We start from the raw sequence: 20570 nt of genomic DNA, 5'->3' as shown, positions 1-20570 counted from the left end.
AATTGCCCCTTAGTGTTAAAAGATCTGCAAGTTAGGTTAAGGGGTTATTGAGATAGGGCGTGGAAGTGGGTTTGGGAGGAGTGCTCTTTCAGAGGGTCGTGCAGATTAGATGGGCTGAATGGTCTCCTTCTGCACTGTTGAGATTCTATGACTCTATGATTTCATGCAACTTTCATTCCCTAACCATGGATGATTAATATACATAAAGTACAATACTCCACTGTCCTGAGCTTACAGCCAAAAGTTGTTGATGGTGAGCCTATTGTGCAGCCCACCATTATGGCTGTTGTTCTTTACTATTAGTATTACCACCATTAGAGCACTGACAATAATTACTTCATAAATTTCCCTACAAAATAATTGAAAATCCAAACCAAATCCAAATCAATGGTTTCAAATTAGAGTTGTATTGCACTACACATATCACATCAACTCAAACTACAGAGAGGTTTAGAAAAAGTCAAAGTGAGCTGAGATTATAAATCAGACCACGTGTATAGAGTTAGAGGTCACAAGCATAACTGAGTTAAATCTGAAAAATAGGAGGTAGTTGAGACACTTGATTGGCTAAAAATTTGATAAAGAGGAGTTATTAGAGGAGGCCATAATTTTTAGGTACTTCTTAGATACAGCTATCAATGCCAGAGGATGGGAGAATTTTGAATGTAACACTCATGTTCAAAAAGGGTGCAAGGATAAATGAAACAAATACAGGCCAGTCAATTTAATCCTGATGATGGGAAAACTCCCAGAAATGATAATCTGGTACTAAATTAACAATCATTAGATTATTTAAGGAAAGTTAGCACAGATCTATCAAAGTCAAATTGTTAAGTAACTTGATTGAGAATAGAGAGGATTGAGGGGGGCAATGCAGTTAATGTGGTGTACATGGACTTCCAAAAGGTATTTAATGAAATGGCACATGATCGGCTCATCAACATAGTTGAAGCACATGCAATTAAAGTGAAAATGGATAGGAAAACAAAGAGTAGTGTTGAATTGTTGTTTCTCAGACTGGAGAATGCATGAAGTGGGGTTCCCAGGGTTGGTTTGACGACCAGTGCTTTTGTTGTTACATATCAATGACCTAAACTTGAGCGTATAAACACCATGAGTTTGTGGGAGGGAGGTAACTAGTATACATGTTAAAGAGGTCACTGGTATATATGGTACAAGCACAGATCCCTGTGGGAGTCCATGTTTGGTTATAAGTGGGATCTGATTTGATCTCCAAGATGGAAATTAAGTTGATTAGTTGTTGGGTTTTCACACAGCAGGCTATTTTGGAGAGTCTCGACAGCATGCTTGTGCACTACAGTAGGATAGATCAACAAGGTGATTCCTGTCTTCTGCAAACAGTTCTCAAATTGTGTGACATTGCAGCCTGTGCAAAGATCTGTTTGTTGGGGAGGTGGGGAGGGGGGTGTGGGAGGTATCCATTGCAGCTTCCAGGGTGGGACACAGTCTACTTAAAAGGAGGCATTCCAGGACCTTGGGCGGGATTCTCCGACCCCCCGCCGAGTCGGAGAATCGCCGGGTGCCGGTGTCAATCCTGCCCCCCCGGCGTGTCCCGAATTCTCCGCCACCTGAGATTCGGCGGGGGCGGGAATCGTCCCCGCCGGTCGCTGGGCCTCCCGCGGTGATTCTCTGGCCCGCGATGGGCCGAAGTCCCGCCGCTGTCAAGCCTCTCCCGCCGTCGGGAGCCAAAACACCTACCTGACCGGCGGGATTGGCGGCGCGGGCGGGCGCCCGGGTCCTGGGGGGGGGGGGGGGCACGGTGCGATCTGACCCCGGGGGGTGCCCCCATGGTGGCCTGGCCCGCGATCAGGGCCCACCGATCAGCGGGCGGGCCTGTGCGTGAGGGCACTCTTTTTCTTCCACCTTCGCCATGGTCTTCACCATGGCGGACGTGACCCCCCTCCCCTGCGCATGCGCCGGGATGAAGTCAGCAGCTGCTGACACTCCGGCACATGCGCAGACATACGCTGGCTGGCGAAGTCATTTTGGCCCCAGCTGGCGTGGCGGCAATGGCCGTTCCCGCCGGCCGGCGGAGCGGGAACCACTCCGGCGCGGGCCTAGTCCCTCAATGTGAGGGCCTGGCCCCTAAAGGTGCAGAGACTTCCGCACCTTTGGGACGGCCCGACGTCGGAGTGGTTCACGCCACTCCGACACACCGGGAGCCCCCGCCCCGCCGGGTAGGGGAGAATCCCGACCCTTGTTACTGAGAAATGGACAATGGGTACAAGCTGCATGAGTTGTCCAGTGGCTCCCTGGCTTGACAATGGCCACTATCCTGGATTGGCACCAGACATTTGGAATGGTGCCTGTGCTGTGGATGTTGGTAAACAGTTTTTCTAACCACTTCCTTCCCTGTGATCTGATGTTTGTCAGGAATTCTGGCTATATCCCATTGACTCCTGCTGCTTTGCCACCAGGGCTGTGTCCACTTCCTCCTATGTGAATGGACAATTCACTATTTTATTCATAACAACTATGCACATGACATATACTTAATACAGATATATTAATGGAATTAGTAACAATACTTCCAACTTACCTTGCACGTTTTAGCTCGACCCTCTTTATCGCCAGCACATATCATATCATCAGTTATGACTGGATTATGGTTATAAAACTCTTTACTGTTGCAGGTTTCTTGCTTTATCACAATTAGACTTATTTTTTGCAAAATGTCAGATGGATCATCATCATCAATCGTTGTTTGTCCCCATCCGAGAGTTTTGCATTTTGTTCCATATTTGATGGTTTTTGTTGATTTTGGCAGTTTGAGGACGTTTACATATTTGTTCTGTTTTGCAGTTTTGTTCAACTAAAGCACAAAGAAGGAAGGTCAGTACTAAGCGACTGATTTTTGTGACATGAAATTATATAAAATGAAAGGTTGCTGATAAAATCACCAAGGATTGAACCTCTGCATGAATATTTTCCACATTGACATGCAAATGGTGCAATTCTCCCATGATCCTGCTGGCAGGCCCAATGGTGGGTGGTTGGGGGTGGTGTTTGGTGGGGGAGGTTGGGGGGGGGGGGGGGGGAGGAAGAATTCAGCAGGAGGCCCAGAAATTGGTTGTCTGCCGGCATGAATTTTCCAGGAATCTTCCACTGGTGCCTGCCATGGTGGATCAGGAAACCCGCTGGAGGCCGGCATGAAACTGATTTCCATTCTGTTAATAGGATGCAAATGGCAACCCAACTTCCCACCCTTGAACCTCTACGACGCCAGCCTAAAAGCACGTCAGTGCGAAACATGTTCAGAACAACGTGGCGTGCAGGTATCGGGACTCCCCTGAACAATGTGTGGGGCTGCCTCCGGAGTTCAGGATGGAGGCCACTGGTAACCCTAGATGCCGGAAGACCACACCAGTGGGTGGGGTAAGCATCAGCAGGAGTGTCATTGTGAGGAGGTCCATCTTCCAGCCTCAGAGTGTCCCTGCATATCAATCTGACATCTCAGGAGGTCTCTCTTCATTATCAGGAGGTTCATCTGCTTTCTTCAATAATGGGTCAGTGATGTTAGACACATTTTCAATATGGTGCCTGGATATAACAGTGGACTCATCAACAGGCCTGTGCCACCACCGAATATGTCGAAACCCCCCCCCCCCCCAGTTGCATAAGCAATGAGATCAGGGTGAGAGGATATGGTGTGTTTTCCTGTCAGCCCCACAGTGGAAAACACTCCAGGTTTCCGCCCCCACTATGGGACTCAGTCCCCAGATGGACAATTCTGCCCTACTTTTTCAAATGTATCCATTACATTGTGTCAGAGAAAGGTTGTACTAACAGAGAAAATTGAGGGTCCATATACACCTTTGAAAGTGACAAGACTAGATGACAAACCCATTGTCCTTATTTGAGGAAGGTTGTAAATGGGCTGGAAGCAGTCCGGAGAAGGTTTACTGGACCAATACCTGGAATTGATGGGTTGTTTTATGATTGAAGGTTGGAGAGCTTATGCTTGCTGTGGTATTATCACAACCATCAGCATCACACGGGTGATTGCAGTACCGTGCATAGCCACTAGAGGGAGCTGCAAATACTACTATGTAAACCAGTGATGCTAGTCTTGGGGGAGGAGTATAAGCAAGAGACAGCTAGTGAAGGTCATAAGAGCAGTTAGTGTGAGAAGGTTAGATAATAGTTTATACCAGTGAGTGAGATTAGCAGTAGGTGAGTGTAGTTAGATATTATTGATCAATTCTGTATTCTAAAAGGACTAAGTGTTGAAACCCAATTTGGTAGTGTAAATAAAATCATAACTTTGTTTAAGTAAAAGCTATATTGTTGTCTTTGTGGAGCACTATACAATCCATCCTGAATAAGCAACGCAATGAATACCTCATTCGTATCCACTGGCGTTTAGGAGAGTAAGAGGCGACTTGATTGAAACATGTAAGATCCTGATGGGTCTTGACAGTGGATGTGGGGAGGATATTTCCTCTTGTGACAGAATTTAAAACTAGAGATTCAAGTTTAAAAATGAGAGGTAGTCCATTCAAGAAGGGGGTGTAGGCAGAGGGTGGAATTTTCCCATAATTTGTCAGTGTGTCTGACGCTGACTGAAAGCTGACATGTATCTCTCCCAACCAGATCTTCAGACACTCTGACAAAAAAAAATCAGGGGGCATGGTTTACTCCATCAATCTGGCAGAGGGGGAGCCTGATAGAGATCAGAGTAATAGCACTCAAATTGAACTACCCCCCACCCCCAAAGACACGGAGGAACCCCCTGACCACCACCACAAAGGTATCAGGGGCTCTCCCTTACTGGCCCCAACCATACAAGGTATCGGGGGCAGGCCATCAACCACCCCCACCCCTTCACCTTCTTCACTGGGAAATTCCCTCTTCAAAGGCATCGATCAGCCCGTTTCCCTCGGCCGCCATCACATATAATGGGGCTCCCCAGAGGGCCTACCCTGTCGCTGTCCTCGGAACAGGTTGGCACTGCCAGGTTGGGGTGGCAAAAATCAGGAAATGAGCTCACACCAGCAAGAATCTACTTTCCTGGCTCATAAGAATTTGTGCCCGTGTCGCTGTTTGCAGCAGAAATGAATGCAAAATCCCCCCCATTGTCTTTGAATATCTTTAAGGAAGAGCAAGACAGATTCTTCATAAGCAAGGGGTGAAAGGTTATCTGGGGTAGGTAGGGAGACATGTGGGGTTGTGGTTAAAATCAGATCAGCCATGATCTTATTGAACGGCGGAGCAGGCTCGAAGGGCTGATTGGCCTACTCCTGCTTCTTATTCATACATTCATATGTTCATAGAGCAGGCGGTGGTGTAGTGGTATTGTCACTGGACTAGTAAATCAGAGACCCAGGGTAATGCTCTGGGGACCTAGATTCATATCCCGCCACTGCAGATGGTGAAACTTAAATTCAATAAAAATCTGCAAATAAAGTCTAATGCTCACCATGAAACCATTGTCGATTGTCGTAAAAAAAAAAACACCTGGTTCACTAATGTCCTTTAGGGAAGGAAATCTGCCATGCTTAGCTGGTCTGGCTTACAGGTGACTCCAGACCCACAGCAATGTGGTTGACTCTTAAATGCCCTTGAAAATGGCCCAGCAAGCCACTCAGTTGTATTCAACCGCTGCACAAACACAAAGGAATGAAACCGGACGGATGCCCTGGCATCGAACTATGTTTAACTGAAGCCATGAGATTTCATGGGGTCCAGAGTTGATGTTGAGGACTCCCAAAGGAACTCCCTCCCAAGTGTATACCACCATGCCGTCTCCTCTGCTGGGTCTGTCCTGTTTATGAGACAGGACATACCCAGGAATGGTGATAGTGGTGTCTCGACATGGTCTGTAAGGTATGATTATGTGCGTGTGACTATGTCAGGCTATTGCTGAACTAGTCTGTGAGACAGCTCTCCCAACTTTGGCACAAGCCAAATTTAAATTCAGAGGGAATTTAACATTCAACCAAATTGCTGTGGGTCGGGAGTCACAAAATAATAATAATAATAATGGCTTATTGTCACAAGTAGGCTTCAATGAAGTTCCTGTGAAAAGCGCCTAGTCGCCACATTCCGGCGCCCGTTCGGGGTGGCCGGTAGGCCAGAATGCATCAAATTTGTTTATAATTTCTTGTTTAATTCCATTGCCAACATCACCACTGCAGTTTGGGGGTCTACATATAAGCCCCACTAACGTTTTTTGCTCTTTGGTGTTTCTCAGCTCTCCACATAAAGATTCCACATTGCTGGAGTTAATGGGCTGAATTCTCTGCCGTCGGGATTCTCCATTTTGCCGGAGAACCCCACACAATATCCTTGCTCACTATTGCATTAATTCCTCTTTAACCAGGAATGACACCGCTGCCTTGTTTAAATTTTTGCCTGTCCTTCCTAAATGTTGAATTATCCCAGGATGTTGAGTTCCCATTCCTGATCACCCTGCAGCCATGTCTCCATATTCCCGACTATATCATTACGCTTACATGTATTTGCATTATTAATTCATCCACTTAATTGCAAATGCACTGTTCATTAAGGCATAAAACCATTAGGCCTGCGGTGTGACCACCTCTCTATACATCCTTTCCACGATACTGTCTGCCTGACGGATGCTGCACAATGTCCCCAGCTGCCTCTTCAGCTCCGGAATCTGGGCTTCCAGGACTTGCAGCCGAAGACACTTCTTGCATACATGCTGGCCCAAGGCACTGAAATGTTCCCGGCTTGCCACATGTAGCATGAGGAGCAAGTCATAGCTTTGAACTCTCTTGTCCTAGCCCTTTAAATTCAACCTTTGGTGGATGCTTGGTATCAGATTACATTCAATTCTCTAGGGCCCTTCTTTCCTTGTCTTCTGGCCCCTGGTCCAGTGATGAGAGACATGAGGAATATTTTAAAAAACATTTTCTTTAGGATGTGCACATTGATGGTCAGACCAGCATTCATTATCCATCCACAATTACCCTCTTGAGTGACAGCTAAGAATGAACCACATTTTTATATGTCTAGTGTGGCATGTAGGCCAAGCCACGCAAGGATAGTAAATTTATTTTCCTGAAGAACATAAGCGAGCCAAATGGATTTTGACAAGGTCAGCACGGTAGCATGGTGGTTAGCATCAATGCTTCACAGCTCCAGGGTCCCAGGTTCGATTCCCGGCTGGGTCACTGTCTGTGCGGAGTCTGCACATCCTCCCCCTGTGTGCGTGGGTTTCCTCCGGGTGCTCCGGTTTCCTCCCACAGTCCAAAGATGTGGATAGCACAATGGCTTCACAGCTCCAGGGTCCCAGGTTCGATTCCGGCTTGGGTCACTGTCTGTGCGGAGTCTGCACATCCTCCCCGTGTGGGTGTGGGTTTCCTCCGGGTGCTCCGGTTTCCTCCCACAGTCCAAAGATGTGCAGGTTAGGTGGATTGGCCATGATAAAATTGCCCTTAGTGTCCAAAATTGCCCTTAGTGTTGGGTGGGGTTACTGAGTTATGGGGATAGGGTGGAGGTGTTGACCTTGGGTAGGGGGTAGGGTGCTCTTTCCAAGAGCCGGTGCAGACTCGATGGGCCGAATGGCCTCCTTCTGCACTGTAAATTCTATGATCTATGACAACATTCTGGTGGTTTATGGTCATTTTTAATCAGTCAAGCACTTTATCCCAGGCACATTAGTTCATTGAATTGAAATTCTACCAGATATCATGGTGGGATTTAAGCTCATGTTACCAGAGCATTAAGATGCACTCTGGATTACGAATCCAGCAACATTATCACTTTGCCACTGCACCCGCAAACTGTGATTGTGCTCTTTACAACAGAGAAGATTGTCAGAAGTGTTCAAAATCAGGAATGGCTTTGATAGAGTAAAGGAAGAGAAAAGCTTCCAATAGTTGACGGTTAGGTAACCAGAGAACACCGATTCTCTGATTGGCAGCTGTTTGGCAGGATGATGGTAGCAGGTTTAATAGTAATATGTAAAAGAGATTTAGACAGATTCCTGAAAAGAAGAAAGATTGTAGGATTTGGGAAAGAAAAGCGGAGGAGTTGATTAACAGGGTGTTTTTTAACAGGGATGATGGGCTCGGTGGTCTGTTGCAATGTCTGATTCTTTGACCTACAACAAACATCAATAATTATCCTATGATTAGCAACAGTTTCACCTGAAGTGTTTGTACCAAACACAATTGGACAATTTTCGTCCATTCATTCTATTTAATTTTAGTGATTATTCTGTGGGCTGAGATTTACTTCTCCTGTTTGTGGTGAATGTGTTTAGTGGTGCAACTTGAAATATTGTAAAAAGGACCTATACATGTTCCCCAGCAGTGTAAATTCCATGGTGGCATGCTTACAGAGTGGGACAATTCACACGTGTCATTGTAAGGCGTACAACTGGCTGCCTGTACATCGAGGGGAACCCAGAGGTGAGTTCACAGAACTTAGTGCAGCAACTCGTGAGGATCCCAATGCAAGGAAGTGGATCTGTGGATTTATGCTGGTGAGGGAGCTCACAGCAGTCTCCACAGCAGCTTCTTAGTGGCTGGCTTGGAGCAGGGGCAGCAGAGCGGAATCGCGGATGGGCATATTGGGCCATGCAGCTGACAAAGCGTTTCAAGATTGAGCATTCTTCTGCAGCTGAGACAGTTCCATATCAGCTGCATTGCCACATTTGGAGTCTGGCTTCAAAGTAGTTATGCCCGCACAAGCAACACTAATTTCTGGGAGTGTCAAGGATGGTTCCTGCTCCGTTAACCCTTTGTACGCAGACTCCAAAATCAATCCAATGTTATGGGCGACTGGACAAGTTGGAGGATCCTCTGGACAGGTGGAAATGGATCACTCAATAAGGATGACACTTTGAACACCCAGCATTACAGTGTCATTGGCATCAATGGGTTCAGTGCCACTTTCCGTGCCCAATATCCAACATTGCTGATTCCTACAATGATTCCACCCATAGACATTTACAATGCTACACGTAAACACATTCACACATTTAGCACTTATTACCTTGAGTAATGCCAAGTTGTTCCGTTGTGTCTTATTGTTATACTGAGGATGTACTTTTATCACCTTCACTCTAAATATTTGTTCTCCTCTATTGTTCTTCAAGGAATGCGCCCCAAGGACAACTCTGGTGTTTTTCATACGCAAAACATAACTTTATAACCAGTTAAATTAGCTTAATGACATTTTGGGATTGAAAACATCCTTATTATAAATTGATTATTAATTTCTAACCCTAACTTTGCTGATAACGTTAATACATTTACAGATATAGATTTGATTTCAAGAAATCATTGGAAAAATATGTGGAGAATATGTACTTCCTCGCATTGCTTCTACTCATCTTGACCAACAAAGAACTCAACCCGAGAGTGGAGCAAAAACTAGCCAATTTTGTCAAATTCGTATTTTCAGAAAGAAGAAAAATATGGAAACCATAGAATCATAAAGACAGTCTGAAGCAGGAGAAGGCCATTGAGCCCATTGAGCCCATGCCAGTTCTCCATAGAGCAATGCAGTCATTCACATTCAGCCACCCTGTCCGTGTAGCCCTGCAAGCTGATTTCCCTCAATTGTGCATCCAATTTTCTTTTGAAATTCTGAGTTCTGGATCATTACCTCTTACTGCATAAAAAATGTTATTCCTCACATCTCCGCTGCATCGCTTACCCAAAACCTTAAATCTGTGTCCCATGGTTGTTGTGCAAGCTACAAATGGAAACATTCCCTTGTCTAACTTACCTAAACCTGTCACAAACTTGCACCCCCATGTCTCTGGAGGCCTCATGACTCCGTATGATGTGTCCCTGCCATTTAGCCAGCAGGTTTGGGTTCAAATCCCATGTCAGGGCTTAGCTATGAAACAAATGTTTATGATGCAGTTCAGCAAGCTGATATTCTACACTATTCCCTGAAGGTGAAAAAGTAATGTCAGAAAGTACAAAACAAACACCTTGGGCGGGATTCTCCCCTACATGGCGGGGCGGGCGGTCCTGGCGCCGAGGAGTGGTGTGAACCACTCCGGTGCTGGGCTGATGGAAGGTGCGGAATCCTCTACACCTTCATGGGCTAGGCTGGCGCTGGCGGGGCTGGTGCCATGCCAACCGCACCGAAGGGCCTCCACCAGCCGGCGCGAGTTGGTGTATGCGCGGGAGCGCCAGTGTGTGCAGGGGGTTCTTCTCCGCACCGGTCATGGTGGAGGTCCACAGAAGCCGGTGCGGAGGGAAAGAGTGCCCCCACGGCACAGGCCAGCCCATGGATTGGTGCGCCCCAAATGCGGGCTAGCCAACCGTGGGGGCACCCCAGGTGGCCAGATCAGCCTGCACCCCCACCCCCCCGAGGACCCCGGAGGTCCCCTGCAGAGCCAGGTAAGTACCAGGCCTAATTTACGCCGGCGGGACTGGCCTAAAACGGGCGGGCGCCCGGCCCATCGTGGGCCAGAGAATTGCCGGGGGGGGGCCACTGCCAGCGGCCACCGACTGGCGCGGCGCGATCCCCCACCTCGCCAAAACCCCGGCGCCGGAGAATTCGGCAGTTGGCGGGAGGAGATTCACCCCCCCCCCCCCCCCCCCCCCCCCCCCGGCGATTCTCCGGCCCGGCGAGTTGTCGGAGAATCCCGCCTATCTTAAATAGACATTAAAATGCTCGGAAAATAAAGCTGCTTTCATACTATGACTTTCCAAATGGTGATGGCTCTGTGTGTATTTTAAGAGCATGGATCATTTTACGCTGTGTTGGACTGATCCTGTCTCATAAAAATACTCTTCTATCCTCCATATCAGTTATCCTTATGATTTTGTTTCCCTGTACTAACTTATCTTCCTGTTATCAGCTTGCAGTTGGGTAAAAGATGCTCAAATTATATATGGTATAAGTCCAAAGAGTTATTTCACACAGATTTAACGCTATCAGTTTGCACTGTATCCAAAAGCAGATCCAAAACGTGTAAAGAATTGTTCAAGAATAATTCTGTAAACTCTCCGAAAAAATAAATTCAAAAATGACAGCAGAGAATTTACAGCTTTTGATTTTCTATAATTTAACATGAAAAATAAATCATTTTGTAAAATGACTTATAAAAGAGTACAAATAAATGGCATAGAACGGGGTTATGAACATAGGAACATCAGAGCAGGAGTAGGCCGTTCAGCCCATCCAGCCTGCTCTGCCGTTCCATATGATCGTGGCTGACCATCTATTCCATTGCCTTTTTCCACACTTTCCATTATGCCTTTACTTCATTAGCATTTAGAAATAGTTAGACAAGATTGTTCACACAAAGGGCTAGTATAGGTGAAGGGAGTGGTCAAACTGCCACTTTCTGCACTGTGATTTGTGAATCCAGGGTTTCAGAAGATGTATACTAAATAAACACAATACTCACTTTGCACAGTCTGCTGAGGTCAGAACCCATTGGCTAGAGATCAAAGTTCCTCCACACCAGTGCTCATTTCCTAATTGGATGGATGCCATGTAAAGCCCAGAGCTACTTTTAGCAATTTGTCCCCCAATGATTTCCACGCCATAAGCTACGATAAAAACGTACCATTATTATTACAAATGCCTGTGAAGTTAGAGCCAAGTTATTTATACTCGTATAATAAAGAGCCTGACGTCAGTTATACTTACAGCCTTGACCTGCGAAGGCATTGATTATTGAAACAATGAAGGCCACTTGAAGCATTTTGCTCATCATATCCAACTGTGTGAAAGCAGCTTTATTTTATAGTAGTTCGGGGAGGATGTGGTATTAACAAGTTACAGACTGCAGCATAACAAATATACTCTTAGTTTGGTAACACCTAATTTTTTAACAGCTTTGTCACAATTCATTGTTCCAAAACCACAAAAGTTCAAAATTACACTCATACTCAGTGGAGAACCTGACTATTTGTACAAAAATATGTGCTTTCCGAGGACCATGCCAAAGAAATATATGTTGATCTGAAAAGGACTCTGCTGCATTACATTTGAATATTTTGAATGACACAGAAGAATTCTATTGCATGTTTTCTTTGTAAAATAAAAGATTTGACAAATATCAAAGTAACCACCAGTAAACAATATTGTACTTCAGAAAAACAGAGCAGATAAACTCAATCATTCAAAGAACCTGACAGTGCAGAAGGAGGCCATTTGGTCCATCGAGTCTGCACTAACCCTCCGAAACAGCACCCTACCTAGGATCACTCCCCTATCCCCTTAATACCACTTGATATGCACATCTTTGGGCTATGTGAGTAAACTGGAGAACCAGGAAGAAACCCACACAGATATCGGGAGGATGTGTGAACTCAACATAGACAGCCAGTCACGGATCCCGGACCCTGACCCTGTGAGGCAGCAGTGCTAACCAGTGTGTCACCGTGCCGCTTCCTTGGCAAAAGTTTAATTGCCAGTAGCTGTTTCTCTGACTCTTAATGCAGCCCAGTTAATTCCACTGAAAATCAGAAGATTTGTTTTCATGCCTAATCCTAACTCAACCCAGGGTGAGGGATCAGAGGAAACACTGCATTGTCAGAAGTGCCACATATTAGATGTGATGTTGGACCAAGACCTCATCTGACTATTGAGGTCGTTGTAAAAGTTCCAATGCACAATTATAAGAAAGCAGGATATGTATTGGCCAATATAAGACATAGGAGCAGAATTAGACCAGTCGGCCATCAAGTCTGCTCTGCCATTCAATCATGGCTGATAGTTTTCTCAGCCCCATTCTCCTGCCTACTCCCCATAACCCCTGATCCCCTTATCAATAAAGAACCTATATATCTCTTTCTTAAAGATGCTTAGTGATTTGGCCTCCACAGCCTTCTGCGGCAAAGAATTCCACAGATTCACCATCCCCTGGCTGAAGAAATTCCTCATCTCAGTTTTAAAGGATCGCCTCTTCAGTCTGAGGCCTCAGATTCTAGTTTTTCCTACTAGTGGAAATATCCTCTCCACGTCCACTCTTTATAGGCCTCTCAGTATCCTGTAAGTTTCAATATTTGTTCCTTTGACTAACACCACCTACCTGGTTGTACATTCATTCAATGTTTACACAATGTTTCTGTGCACATATCGGTGTACATAGCACGGATTCTTCAAACATCACCATTTGGATCTGAAACACTTGAGAACATATGAAGAAGATAAAAAGGCTTTAAATAATTAAAACCTCTTGCTCTCAATCGTCAACCCTCAGTGTGTCACTCGTCTCAACTTTACCATTAGGGATGTGTTACGTATCTGTTTTATAAATAGGTAAAGTGATTTGCCAGCAATAATTGTAACCGGAAAGGAATCAAAAATTGAGCCTGCTGCAATGATACATAACACAGTAATACAATTGGGTTCAACAGATAAAGCCAGAAGAAGAGCAATAGCATTTTTAATTGAATGATAGAGTATAAAATTAAATGAAAATGGCTTATTGTCACAAGTAGGCTTCAAATGAAGATACTGTGAAAAGCCCCTAGTCACCACATTCTGGCGCCTGTTCGGGGAGGCTGGTACAGGAATTGAACCGTGCTGCTGGCCTGCCTTGGTCTGCGTTCAAAGCCAGCAATTTAGACCTGTTCTAAACCAGTAATCATAAGTGGTAATGGTTAGGCCTCACCAACAGTGTTGTGTACAATTTTGGCACTCTATTATAGGAGGCATAATGGACTAAAGATTATTTGGCGCCTGTTTTGGGGCACAGATGTTGGGATTCATGTTCTGCCTGCAGTGGCTCCCATTGAATCAAGTCATTTTGGCTTTACAGTTCCATGGTTTTGTTGTGCAGTCCAGTTTAATCCATGTTGCTGTTTGGCAGAATGCTCAAATGGGGTTCTGACAGTGTGCAGGCGAGCACATGTTCCAGTTGGTTAAGATACCAGACCAGAACCCGATGTATGTTAGGAAACTGGGCGGGAAGGCCCAAAAATTTAGCAATTTGGAAACTGTGAGGAAAGAATACTTCACCCTCAGGAATAAACCCCCTGACAAATAGGGATATTTTATATTCAAACATACTTTGTTCTTAACACAAGACCAACTACATTAACATCACATAAAATAGCTTACCATTAACAGTTAAACAATTCTTAACAATAAATGAAACACTTTAACTTCTAACTTATACCTTCTCTATCGCCAATTAAGCAAAGCCCATTTCAGATCAAAAGTCACTTGTAAATAAAGTTAGCAAATACAGAGATACTTGCTGTCCTCTGTGTAGAGAGTTGCCTTCAGCCTTTTAGAAAAAGCTGCAAGTCCTTCTTTCTTTGGCAGACTAAAAGCTAAACTACTTGTTACAGAACTGGCTCTTCCCATAAATTACATCATCTATCCCAATAACTGTTTTATGACCATCTTATTCAGGCAAAATATAACCCCTCAATTATCTAAACTCCAGGGAACCTTCATTCTATGAACAAAAGTCCATTAGCCCTATATAGGTAAACAACTAAATGGTTACAATCAATGATTATCTTACTTTTATGACACTTCAATTACATATTTTGCAGACACATGACCTGCCTGTATGTTATCAGGAGTTTTAACATATGACTGCAAAAATATATAATACAACATATACAATAATTTCCTACATTCATCACAAGCTACCCACCAGCTCTTAAAGACAGTGTCCCCCTTAAAGAGAAGCTGGAATGTATGAAAAAGCACTGCTGCTGACTCTTACTGTTGCAATTAGAGAGAAGGAAAATGGAAAAGATGGTGATTCAAGATCCAAAGATGCATTGATGGGAATTATCGATGCATTTACCCCTTCTCCAGAATAGAAAATATTCCGATAAACGTTGTTCTGAATTTCCTATATTCTGTTGCTGGGGAAATTCTCCTAGAGACATAATTTGGGTTTAGACCTTCCACAGGGACCTTGGACATAGCCTTTGTTGCCAAACCAAATCCAATAAAAATGTCGGAAACAACAGCAGACACCCTTCATTCATTGCATTTGCCGATCTGCATTTGATTCAGTCAACCAAGAATCATCATAGAATCATCATAGAATTTACAGTGCAGAAGGAGGCCATTCAGCCCATCGTGTCTGTGCCGGCTCTTGAAAAGTACACCCTACCCAAGCCCACACCTCCATCCTATCCCAATAACCCAGCAGCCCCACCCAACACTGAGGGCAAGAGATTCTGTGGCAACAGAAAATGCTGGACAATCCCAGCAGGTCTGACAGCATTTGTGGAGAGAGAATGGAACTAAAGTTTCAATTCTGGATGACTCTTCATCAAAGCAGGCTCTTTGCCAGCTCTGGTGAAGTCATACAGACTCAAAACATTAGTTCTGTTCACTCTCCACATGTGCTGTCAGACCTGCTGAAATTTTCCGCTTTTGTCTTAGATTCCAGCATCCATAGAACATAGAACATACAGTGCAGAAGGAGGCCATTCGGTCCATCGAGTCTGCACTGACCCACTTAAGCCCTCACTTCCACCCTATCCCCGTAACCCAATAACCTCTTCTAACCTTTTTGGTCACTGAGGGCAATTTATCATGGCCAATCCACATAACCTGCATGCGTTTGGACTGTGGGAGGAAACCGGAGCACCCGGAGGAAACCCACGCAGACACGGGGAGAACGTGCAGACTCCACACAGACAGTGACCCAGCAGGGAATCGAACCTGGGACCCTGGCGCTGTGAAGCCACAGTGCTGCCCCTGGAATTTGCTCTTATCCAAGAGATTCTGTGGATTGTGCTTCAATGATCTGGGTGTCCAAGAAACATCATCACAATCCTGAAACTGTTACATGATGATATAACTATAACTGTCTTGATGGGAGATCTGAATGAAGCCCCTTTAACCTTTAGCCTTGGTGTTAAGTAAGGCTGTGTGATAATCTCCATATTATTTACAATCTGACAGTAGCTATTCACCTCATCAAAGATCAACTGTCCAGGGCGGCACGGTGGTGCAATAGTTAGCACTGCTACCTCACGGCACCAAGGACCCGGGTTCGATCCCGGTCCTGGGTCCCTGTACATGTAGAGTGTGTACATGTACATGAGGTGGCACAGTGGTTAGCACAGTTGCTTCACAGCGCTAGGGTCCCAGGTTCGATTCCCGCTTGGGTCACTGCTTGTGCGGAGTCTGTGTGTTCTTCCCGTGTCTGCGTGGGTTTCCTCCGGGTGCTCCAGTTTCCTCCCACAAGTTCCGAAAGACGTGCTGCTAGATGAATTGGACATTCTGAATTCTCCCTCTGTGTACCCGAATAGGTGCCGGAGTGTGGTGATGAGCGGATTTTCACAGTAACTTCATTGTGGTATTAATGTCAGCCTACTTGTGAATGAAATGAAATGAAAAATGATAATGAAATGAAAATGAAAATGAAAATGGCTTATTGTCACGAGTAGACTTCAATGAAGTTACTGTGAAAAGCCCCTAGTCGCCACATTCCAGCGCCTGTCCGGGGAGGCTGGTACGGGAATCGAACTGTGCTGCTGGCCTGCTCAGTCAGTACCAGCTCAGCCATCTCCAAACAACAGCAGTGAGTGTTGAGACAACAAAACCTCCACAAGTCAACCAAAGTTGTGGTGTGCAGAGTAGTTGTTGTCACTACACTCCATTACCAGTGAGGTATCAACAACACCAAAGAGAACTAGAGAAATTCCAGCGGCAACGCCTCTGCCTTCATCATGCTAACTAGCACAAAGCTCAAACTACAGGTGGCAGGACCATGGGCTTTTACTGTTACAACCCATTGCTCTTCCCTCATCCCAACACTCCCCTTCAGATTTTATGCTTTTAAAACTGCTGCATGACCAACCACAGCAGCCCCAGGAGAAGAAGGGGAGAGCTTCACCAGACCTCTGAGGAAGAAGCACAATTCTGTGATCTGCCACTTGCGTCACTAGCTCAGAGACCGGTACGCCACAAACTTTAACGGTGGGTATAAAATTGGGACCTGTGTGTGGTGAGTCACTGGGCCATGAGTGGGCTGCAGCCAGACTGGGGGTAAGTATATTGTATGTGCCAGCTCACTGGATGGTGAGATCACAAATACGTTCTGTTGACAGAGACTCATTTGAGACCTTAGATGGTGTGTGTTCGGGAGAAGGCTGATGAAGATGCACACCCAGATGCTTGGTGCACAGGTAGGCCAGACAGGCTATTGTCACTGTTACAATATGTGCAGAAGCCTGTCTCCAACATTGTAGAGTTCACGCAGAGTTTCTCATTAATCCTGTCAGGCGTTGAAGTGGTAACCAAATCTGTAGCAGCATTTATCGACCCAGCTGTGAAACAATGTCTGGAGTCCAATGTCTCTGCTGCACAGGCAGAGGGTGTGGTGATCTACCACTGTATATATGTGTGTGCTTGCATTAGGGGATGTATGACAGTACCTGTATTACAGGTTTTCCGGTAAGCCCCTGCCGGCTAGCTCTCCCCACAGGGAGCAGTATACATATTCATAAGTTTCCCTGAGATGCCGTTCTACAGCTGCAGCCGAAGGAATAGCATCTCACTGTAATAAAGCCTCTCTTGTACCAAATCGAGTCTTTGTGTGCAATTGTTAGCGCCACAGAGGGCACCTACCATCTCAGTGGTGAAGGCCCAGGGGATTGGGAATTTGTGTGGAACACAAGCCTCCCTTTCGTCATGTGAGAGAACCTTTAAGAAATGGGTGTTTATAAATGGGTGTGTATATAAATATCTGTAGTGAGAGTGCCTTTAAGAAATGGGTGTTTATTACTGCAGTGATGTCAGAGAGTGGGTGGAGCTGGGCTGTCTGTCAGCTTTTTACATTTGTTTTAGGCTGTTTGCTGCAGGGTGTGTTTTAGTTTCATTTTCAGTGTTCGAGCTGAAGCCAGACAAAGCAGGTGTACTGTTGATCTCTCTACCATGAAAAGACTATCTCTTGATCATTTGGTGAATTCAGAATTATAAATGTTTTCAGCAGTGAATGTAAACCTGATGTGCTTCTGTTAAAAGGTGTTTCTTTTGTCTTCTAGATGTTGTTTGGGAAGTTATTAAGGATTACTTAATGTTGTGTTCTTTGGGGGTTGTATTTGAATTAATGGTTTCTAAGATGTTCACTGTATGTTTTAAAAAGGTTAGCTTGAGCTCATAGAATAAACATTGTTTTGCTTTAAAAAATACTTTTCGATTTCTGCTGTACCACACCTGTAGAGTGGGCCGTGTGCTCCCCATACCACAGTCTATTAAACGTTGTGGGTCAGGTGAACTCCATGATACACTTTGGGGTTCTCTAAACCCTGGCCTATAACATTTTTCTCAGGATGACAACATTCGTCCTTCCACCACCCAGTGCTCTTGCTACTGATGTGGGTATTGCTGGCTGGGCCTGCAATTATAGGCCTTCCCTAAATGCCCATTTCAGAAGGCACTTAAAAGTCAACCACATTGTTGTGGATCTGGAGTCACATGCAGGCCAGACTGCATAGGGACGGCAGATTTCCTTCCTTAAAGGATATCAGTGAACCAGATGGGTTTTTACAACAATCGGCAATGGTTTCATGGTCATCATTAGACTTTTATTTCCAGATTTTTATTTCAAATTGCACCACCTGTAGTGGTGGTATTCAAACCCAGGTCTCCAGAACCTCTGGGTTGCTAATCCAGTGACAATATCATTACACCACCACCTCCCCTGCTGGTGTCTTTCAATCAACCAGCCCGGACTGCTGCCGTCCATGCTAGGTGGTACAGTCTGGAACCTGGCTTTGATGGCTCAAAGCTGCATGAGGTAGTGCTGCAAGGATATCTGCAGTCTCCCTGTTGAAGGTCAATAAATGGGTGCACGAGCCATTAGGAGAGACATCATTTGAGTGGGGATACAATCAGAGTGAAGATATTTGGGAATTTGAAGCCAAGTGGGAATTGAACTGGTAAATCTTTTTAAAGTGTTTTTAAAGTTAATAGCCTAGGTTAAAAAGGAAGCTGATACAGTGACAGTTAACTGTCAATCACCTGAAGCCTAAATAGGGCCTCAATTGGTGTTTTTTAAAATAAAACATTTTCTATTAAGGGGCCATTGTGGGCGGCACAATGGCACAGTGGTCAGCACTGCTGCCTCGCAGCTCCAGGGACCCGAGTTCAATTCCAGCCTTGGGTGACTGACTGTGTGGAGTCTGCACTTTCTCTCCGTGTCTGCGTGGGTTTCCTTCGGGTGCTCCGGTTTCCTCCCACAGTCCAAAGAAGAGTTGGTTAGGTGGATTGTCTATGCTAAATTGTCCATTAGTGTCCAAAATGTCAGGTGGGGTATCTGGGATAAGGTGGAGCATTGGCTTAAATAGGGTGCGTTTTCCAAGGGCCGGTGCAGTCTCAATGGGCCAAATGGTCTCCTTCTGCATGGCAGAGAGCTTATGATTCTAATTAAGCATGGCCAATCCACCTACCCTGCATATCTTTTTGGGTTGTGGGGTCGTTGTCCTGGACGAGGGGAAAAACGTTGGAGCTCAGCCGCGTGTGCAGAATCTTGAGCTTCTGTGCTTCTGGGATTGGGTCTGGTGCAGACCCGATGTATGCTTCAAAATAGGCTAGCCAATGTTCAAAATCATTTTTGGCATTGTCTGCTTGAGGATGCAGCTGCAGGCGATCCGGCTTGATGCGGAGGTCCATCTCTGAAAAATCTCTGTGTAATAAATTGATGCACTATCAATTATGACGAGATGAGAGTAGAATGTATTTGAGGCTTTATTACACAGAGATATGTGGCAGCTTACAAAATGGCTGCTGTACGGAGAGCACACATATTTATACTCTGCCTACTGGATGGAGCCAGCAGGCAGGGATCTACCCCCGTACCTGTAGTACAGGGGCCTTACCGTAAAACCCATATATAAACAGTATAATACATCAGTGGTGACTACCACAATGCATGAAAGTTATTGGTTCAGTTTTCTTTTTATAAATTAATGTGTTGTTGGTTAAAGTATTAATGGAAAGGCTTTTATGGATGGTCTTTGTTGTAGGATCTTGGCTCAAGAATACTGTGATGGAATAACACAGCTAGATGTAAGTGGGCAATGGTAGATCCATGACGATCAAGGGAACCCCCCCCTCCCCCCCCCCCCCCCGCCCCTCCCCACGTAAGGACAGAAGATAATGGAAATACCCAGCTGCTGAGGAAGCATCTGTGGAGACTGAAACCTGGTTAACATTTCAGATCAATAAGTTTTCATCAGAACTGGGAAAAGTTAAAGGTGGACAGCATGGTGGCACAGTGGTTAGCACTGCTGCCTCACAGTGCCAGGGACATGAGTTCATTTCCAGCTTATGGTGACTGTTGTGTGGAGTTTACACTTTCTCCCCATGCCTGCATGGGTTTCCTTCGAGTGCTCCAGTTTCCTCCCACAGTCCAGAGACATGCAGGTCAGATGGATTGGTCATGATCAATGCATGGGGTTACGGGGATAGGGAGGGGAGTGGGCCGAGGTAGGGTTGGTGGGTACTTGATGGCCGAGTGCCCTCCTTCTGCACAGTAGTGATTCCATGAAATAGGATTGAGCAAGATGTGGGCGGGATGAGGACAAAGAAAGATCTGCGAGACAGGAGAGATTGAAGAGTTAGTCTAACAATTGGAGTCGGCAGGGATGTTTTCCCACTGACCCATCAGATAA

At 45.4% G+C, this 20570-nt stretch overlaps 1 protein-coding gene across 1 annotated transcript in view; it reads right to left on the bottom strand.

The window, feature by feature from the left end:
* Positions 1 to 20570, bottom strand: part of LOC119963624 (serine protease 53-like) — a 45185-nt gene that overhangs the window by 968 nt on the left and 23647 nt on the right. The window contains exons 6-9 of the mRNA XM_038792954.1: positions 11614 to 11686; positions 11369 to 11513; positions 8989 to 9139; positions 2561 to 2833 (exon numbers count right to left, since the gene is read on the bottom strand). Of these exons, the coding sequence (XP_038648882.1) occupies positions 2561 to 2833; positions 8989 to 9139; positions 11369 to 11513; positions 11614 to 11686 (642 nt within the window). The remainder of the gene's footprint in view (positions 1 to 2560; positions 2834 to 8988; positions 9140 to 11368; positions 11514 to 11613; positions 11687 to 20570) is intronic.

This window comes from Scyliorhinus canicula, chromosome 3, assembly GCF_902713615.1.
Source record: "Scyliorhinus canicula chromosome 3, sScyCan1.1, whole genome shotgun sequence".
NCBI classification, from domain to species: domain Eukaryota; kingdom Metazoa; phylum Chordata; class Chondrichthyes; order Carcharhiniformes; family Scyliorhinidae; genus Scyliorhinus; species Scyliorhinus canicula.
The sequence above is the reverse complement of the archived record's forward strand: the minus strand, read 5'-3'. Positions and strand labels throughout refer to the sequence as shown.